A 7,536-nucleotide genomic window follows, 5' to 3' on the forward strand; every position below is an offset into this window, starting at 1 on the left:
TGCTGACAACATGTCTGATGACATCATTGTTTATGGCCGTACCCAAGCTGAACATGACAAAGCTCTTCGTGCAACATTGCAACACTTACGAGAAAATAATCTGACGTTAAGCCGAGCAAAGTGTGAGTTCAATCAATGTAAAATTGAATTCTTTGGACATGTACTTAGTGACAAAGGTCTGTCTCCAGATCCTAAGAAAGTTCCAGATATCAAGAATGCTGCACCTCCTTCAACGTCCACTGAAGTACATAGTTTTCTGGGAATGGCAAACTACTGTTCTCGCTTCATTCCAGATTTTGCTACCATTACGAAGCCTCTACGTGAGCTCCTGAAGAAAAATGCATCATGGTACTGGAGCGATATTGAGCAAAATGCATTTGATGCTGTGAAAGATGCACTAGTAGAGAATGCGACTGCTGCGTACTTTGATCCATCAATAGACACTGAGTTAACGGTGGATGCTAGTCCTGTTGGTTTAGGTGCTGTGTTAGCCCAACACAAACCTGGTCAACCAGATTCCAGAGTAGAAATTGCCTACGCCAGCCGTTCTCTCACAGATGTTGAGCAACGATACAGTCAGACAGAGAAGGAAGCTCTTGCTCTTGTATGGGGGCTGTGAACACTTCAATGTGTATCTGCTTGGTGCGCCCTTCACCACGATAGTCACTGACCACAAACCGTTGGAGACCATCTTCAATAATCCAAAGTCCAAACCACCAGCTCGTATTGAGAGATGGGCTCTTCATCTGCAACCATACAACTTTACGGTGAAATACAAGCCGGGTGCAGGCAATCCCGCTGATTACATCAGTCGACATCCTGCCAACAGTTTCACCATCACCAAGCATCAGTAAGTTGCCGAGGACTATGTACACTCTGTAACCTGTGATGCAGTACCTAAGGCTCTCACTCTTGATGAAATCCGTACTGCAACCCTAGAGGACCCAACTCTGCAAGCAACAGTGGATGCATTGACTAAGAAAAAGTTTCCACGCATCCCACCCTCAGGAGTTGACCAAGATGCATTCAAAGCACTTGAACGCATCCAGACAGAATTAAGTGTTACGCAACAACGTGACACCGTGCTGCGAGGTACTCGTATCGTCATTCCAGCTGTTCTCCAGCAACGTGTTCTGAAGCTTGCACATCAAGGACACCAAGGTCTTGTAAGGATCAAACAGCTGCTACGAGAAAAGGTGTGGTTTCCTGGCATTGATCGTCAAGCAAAAGATATGCATGATGCCTGTGTCCCTTGCAAAGCTGCAGTGGATACTTCAAGACCAACACCTCTACAACCTTCACAACTACCTGCTGCACCATGGACGGAAGTATCGATGGACTTCTGCGGACCGCTACCAACTGGAGAGCACTTAATGGTAGTCATTGATGATCACTCACGTTATCCAGAAGTAGAAATCATCACTTCCACATCTGCAAAGGCTGTCATCCCGAAACTCGACAAGATCTTTTCAAACTTTGGCATTCCTGAAGTTGTCAAGACGGACAATGGACCGCCATTCAATGGACAAGACTTCGTCAACTTTGCTGAGCATATTGGATTCAAACACTGCCGTGTGATGCCACTACATCCTCAAGCAAATGGAGAAGTCGAGAGATTCATGCAACCTCTCATGAAAGCGGTATGCTGTGCTCATGCCGAAGGACGATCCTGGAAACAAGCTATGTATGCTTTTCTCAGGAACTACCGTGCAACACCACATGGAACACTGGGCAAGTCGCCTGGCGAACTTTTATTTGGACGTCCTATGAGGATCACACTACCCGTCATGCCAGCCGAGGTAACGGATAAACGTCTCGCTCAGAAGGATGCACTAGCCAAGGGCAAAATGAAAATTGCTCATGATCAACGTGCAAAGAACAATTCATAAAGGTTGGAGATACTGTTCTCGTTAAAAAGAAAAAAGAGGGAAAGCTAGATATGCCGTATGATACAAAACCATATAAAGTGATTAGTGTAAAAGGAACTATGGTAACAGCTAGTAATAGAGATCATAGTATAACACGTAATATGGCTATTTCAGAGTGATTCCAACTAGTGTAGAAAATGATGAAGTGCAAAGTCGTGCAAAAGAAAAAGAAAAAATGAGTTATAACCCGACAAACAATTCATCAAGGGATATTATTGTATTTAAGGACTCTCGTCCTAAACGTCATGTTAAACGCCCTACACGATTTGATGATTAATTGTGTTCCTATGTAATGCAAAGTATTTACTTATTATGCTAAACTAAATTTAATATTGTTTGAATAATGCAGATATCTCATTCAATATTTTGTAACCTTGTATTACAGTTTCTTTCATGTTTGTTTAACATTGCATATGTATTTTTAACATTGAAATCCTTTGTGGTAAAGATTAAGTTGTTTAAATTCTTTGTGTGCTTAATTAATGTTAAATGTATGCAATATCTCGTGATATGTTAATAACTTACTTTGTGTCAATAACTTTGCTTTGTGCTACAAGCATGGTAGACATCCTGTATTCATTCTTTTTAAAGAAAAGGAGGGATGTCATGTTCATAGAAAACGGTACCATCCGTTTGTTTGTGTTGAGGCTGAGACGCCGGGAGACAAGGTAAACAGAAGCGTACAGGACGCTACCAGCTTGCAAGCAGCTAGTCATGTAATTGTTTATATACGTATTAAAGTCAGTAACCAAGCAATGGCTTTACATCAACCCTACAATCAAGACTTCCTCAGTAACACACAAACACCACACTACTGACTCACAGTTTGGGCTCTCTCAGTCAGTAATGCTGAATAGATCACAGGACCCAAGATGCCTAACCTTTCCATCTTCAGTAATGCGAGAGTGATTTCTGTGCCTATACATAAAGGTGATCATAAAGGTGATTTGTTTTTTCGCACATCGGCGAAACCAGTATTGAAAAGTGAAAATTCTTTTCACTGTCCTGACCTTAATTTTCTATGTACGTATTTCATTTTTGTACCAATGTGTTTGCAATTGAATGTTCTAGAAGAAAATATGTATAAAAAATGTCACACAGGGATGTGTTAGATCGGCACCAAATAAAGAAACTTCGTCGATTACACTCGTCGTGTCAACAATACAATAGTTTTACCACGAAGATACAAGACAATTCCGTTCTCCCAAATAGGCTATGTGGCTATTAGAGAAAACGTAAATTTCATGGCAAACATGTTCATACTATCCCCAAGTCGATCGGATAAGAATTGAATATTATAGAACTATTTGTTCATCAGACTTAAAAATATGTCGCTCACTCTGTTTCAAGAGAAAAATAGTTGTCCCATTTTTGTGTCCACGTGGGAGGAAAGTGTTTTTAACATCCCTCAACAGTACCAAGTAATATCACTATAATAACAACAAAGACGTGAAATCCACCAACCTTGCGAGCCTGAGAAATCCACTGAGGAAGCTGCTGGAGTGTAACGTTGCCATGTAAGACGTCCGCTGTTGTCGTGAAGACGCCCACACCTCCCGGGGACCGTAATAACCTTATTAACTGAAATAAATTAATTCACACAAATAATGAACGTCCCGATGATGCTGCCATATTGATGCTAAAGATTCACAAAATATTATGCGTAAAATATTAGTCCAGCTTGTTGACACTGGTTGGTCGTACTTACAGCGATGGTTGATGGGTCGGAGGAGGCGGCGTCTGTGATGAAGAACACAGAGCAGCGGGGACGGTGCTCTGGTGACAACACAGCATCCAACACCCCAGCCATTGTTCCTGGAGTGACATGTGTATCTGTGGATGGTGAGTAGTTGTACTGACAGCAGAAGGACACTAAGTACTTTTATATGTTTTAAATAAAAAAATGTGCCAGACATAATAATATTTAAAAAATTTAATAATATAAATTCACAATGAAATCACATTAACATGACATATGAATGAGAAAATCAGTAGGAACCATGAGGAAGAATTGAACCCATAAACGTGGTACTCCGAAGCACATGCCCTAGACCACTACACCAAAACATGGTTAAAAACAATGCAACCTAGGATTCAACTGAATCCTCTAGGGTTCCTGAGGATTGACTACTGAAGTCTAATAAATATTAAAAAAACTCATGGTTATTAAAATAATGCAGTCTGATATTCTTATATACAAATAAGCTGAAACAAAACAAAATCGAGAACAATTATTTATTTTGAATAATTAAACAGACGTTCTACCCATCCCCTATTCAACCCGTCCTCAATGTACTCACCTAATTGCGCTTGCGGGGGTTGAGCTCTGGCTCTTTGGTCCCGCCTCTCAACCGTCAATCAACAGGTGTACAGGTTCCTGAGCCTATTGGGCTCTATCATATCTACACTTGAAACTGTGTATGGAGTCAGCCTCCACTCTATTCAGTTCATTTTGCAACTATATACACATAATACACTATGGACCGATACCGTAAGTATATTAGGACACGAGGTAAAGTCATTACAATTACCGCCCCAAATAATCATTGAACACATACTCCTGTGTGATTCTATGAAGTGTTATTAACATAACATATAATACTATTTTGTGCAGCTAACACAATAACATTTATCGTAAACTCATATTATTTTCAACTTATACCTATTTACTTCATAATGTCTGGAGGCTAGGCTATAGTCGTGCAGAATAAAGCAGTTTAGGATGCATAATTTTTTCTAATGTAACATTGTTATGTTGTTTTCTTGTTAACATTTTGCGTAAACTCAGGCATTCCGGTTGTTGACCAGACCACACACTAGAAATTGAAGGGACGACGACGTTGAGAATCGACTTGAGAATGGTCCAGGACGGACCGAAACGTCGTCGTCCCTTCAATTTCTAGTGTGTGGTCTGGTCAACATACTTCAGCCACGTTACTGTGACTCATCGCCTGCATTCCGGTTGTTGTTACTGAATATATGTTCAGCATTCTTTTTACCCTAGGTAATCCAATCTCTCTTGTAAAGAACACACTTTTCATGAAATTCGGAATGGCAGAAGAGCGGTCACTGACACTGAGAGGCCATAAAGCACGAGATAACGATGTTTGATATCAACAAACTAGGGCACACGCTTCAACACTGTACCTGTGACTGCCATTATGTAATCAATGATTTCAAAACAAATGGTATGAGATACTTTGAGCTCTGTAACTACTTCATACACTCACAAATATTGGAGGATATGCTTGTTCTCTGCCCAGAGTTTACTTATTTAAGCTAGTAGAGTAGACTAGCATCTTAAGTTCTCTCCTGAGTCACGTATTACTAACCATCCTGTGATATGAGTATATTAGATGAATTCATTGCTAGCCATGGATCTGCACTCTATTATCCATCATATAAAATAGGGTAGGTATCTTGAGATGATTTCGGGGCTTAGTGTCCCCGCTGCCCGGTCTTCGACCAGGCCTCCACCCCCAGCATGCAGCCCGTGACAGCTCACTAACTCCCAGGTACCTATTTGTTGCTAGGTAACAGGCTCATCAGGATGAAAGAAACTCTGCCCATTGTTTCTCGACGGCACCCGGGATCGAACCCGGGACCACAGGATCACGTGTCCAGTGTTCTGTAGCGGACATCCGTAGCAGCACATTGCCCAACATATCTAGGCCGTCCTTCCCTCCCTCACTGCTCCTCCCACCTTCCTTCCCCTCCCCCCATCCTTGTCATGTTCATAACAAGAGGCGGCATCCGTTTGTATGCGCTGCGTTTCATACGCCAGCAGTATGTAAACAACAGAGAGCGTGCAGGACGCCTGCCTCGCTTGGCTGCTAATCATGTATCATTATAAGCATTAAACTCAGTAACCAAGCAATGGCTTTATATCAACCCTACACCCAAGGCATCCACAGCAACACAGAACAACACACTGGCGACGAGGATCAACAGTGAAAGCAGGTATCCGTCCAGCTCAAAACAAGAGAGAAGCAAGCTTTCTCGCCCCGGAGGAGGAGAAACCGTCCAGTCTTTACTCACCTAGATGGACTTACCTAGTTGTGCTTGTGGGGGTTGAGCTATGGTGCTTTGGTTTTCGCCTAGCAACTATCAATCAACTGATGTTCAGGTTTCTGAGCCTACTGGGCTCTATCATATCTACAAATGAAACTGTGTATGGAATCTGCCTCGACCACATAATTTCCTAATGCATTTCATTTGTCAAATACTCTGACACTAACAATTCTAATGTCTCTATGGCTCATTTGGGCACTCAATTTCCACCTGTGTTCCCTAGTGCGTATGCCCCTTTTGTTAAATAGTCTGTCCTTATCTAACCTATCAATTCCTTTGAGAATCTTGTTTGTGGTGATCATGTCCCTTATACTCTTCTGTCTTCCAGTGACGTGAGGTTTAATTCCCGGAGTCTCTCCTCGTAGCTCATACCCTTCAGTTCGGGTACTAGTCTGGTGGCAAACCTTTTTCAGTTTCGTCTTATGCTTGACTAGATATGGACTCCATGCTGAAGCTGCATCTCCGTGATTAGTCTGATATATGTGGTATACAAAATTCTGTATCCATACACAGGTTTCTAAAGGCTGTTCTTATGTTGGTAAACCTGGCATATGTCGCTGATGTTATACTCTTGATATAGACTTCAGGGGACAGGTCTGGTGTGATATTAACCCCCAGGTCATTCTCTCTCTGTGATTCTTGAAGAATTTAATCTCCCAAATGATACCTTGTATCTGGTCTCCTGCTCCCTACACCTATCTTCATTACATTACATTTACTTGGGTTAAATTCTAACAACCATTTGTTCGACCATTCCTGCAGCTTGTCCAGGTCTTCTTAAAGCCTCAAACAGTCCTCCTCTGTCCTAATCCTTCTCATAATTTTGACATCATCTGCAATCATTGAGAGGAATGAGTCTATATCCTCTGGAAGATCATTTACGTATATCAGAAACAGGATAGGGAGAGAGCCCTATGGAACTCCACTGGTGACTTCACGCCAGTTTGAGGTATAACCCCTCACTGTAACTCTGCTTCCAATTGCTTAGGTACTTCCTTATCCACTGGAGCACCTTACCAGTTATTCCTTTCTGTTTCTCTAGCGTATGTACCAGCCTTTTGCGGGGTACCCTGTCAAAGGATTTTTCGACTGTCCAAGAAAATGCATTCCGCCTGTTAGCCTTTAAATTCCAGGACGGTTGGTGTATAGCCAAGCCTGTGGCAGTGAGCCATGACATCAGTCTTCAGAGCAGCGCAGTTGCCGCTTCCTAGTAGGCTGCCAGTACCTCACAGACCTAGTTTACAGCAGGACCTCAGGACCCCGGTGTGCTGGACATTTATTATCTGCAACAACCAATAAAGCCCAAGAAGTACAGACTGTGTATCTCTTCAGACCCAAGCAAGCTCCAATCAACATCCAAATATCACAAAGGTGCGAATATTGATAGCAGCGCGTGGAATTGAAATTTTTGATCAAGCCTGAGCCCATGTGTCTTCTCACGCCACCACAGCAGGCCAAGCCACCACCACAGCTAACTCAAGCCACCTGCCACAGCTTCCAGCGAAGTGAGGTTTAATTCCCGTAGTCTCTCCTCGTA

The 7,536-nt window shown here is 42.3% G+C and overlaps 1 protein-coding gene across 1 annotated transcript in view; it reads right to left on the bottom strand.

Moving 5' to 3' along the window:
* Nucleotides 1-3,738, bottom strand: part of LOC123759254 (glutamate receptor U1-like) — a 128,827-nt gene extending 125,089 nt beyond the window's left edge. Inside the window, exons 1-2 of the mRNA XM_069334750.1 lie at nt 3,637-3,738; nt 3,393-3,509 (exon numbers count right to left, since the gene is read on the bottom strand). Coding sequence (XP_069190851.1) covers nt 3,393-3,509; nt 3,637-3,738 — 219 coding nt within the window. The remainder of the gene's footprint in view (nt 1-3,392; nt 3,510-3,636) is intronic.
* Between the last annotated feature and the right edge of the window lie 3,798 nt (nt 3,739-7,536).

Source organism: Procambarus clarkii, chromosome 32 (genome assembly GCF_040958095.1).
Source record: "Procambarus clarkii isolate CNS0578487 chromosome 32, FALCON_Pclarkii_2.0, whole genome shotgun sequence".
In the NCBI taxonomy this organism is placed as follows: Eukaryota; Metazoa; Arthropoda; class Malacostraca; order Decapoda; family Cambaridae; genus Procambarus; species Procambarus clarkii.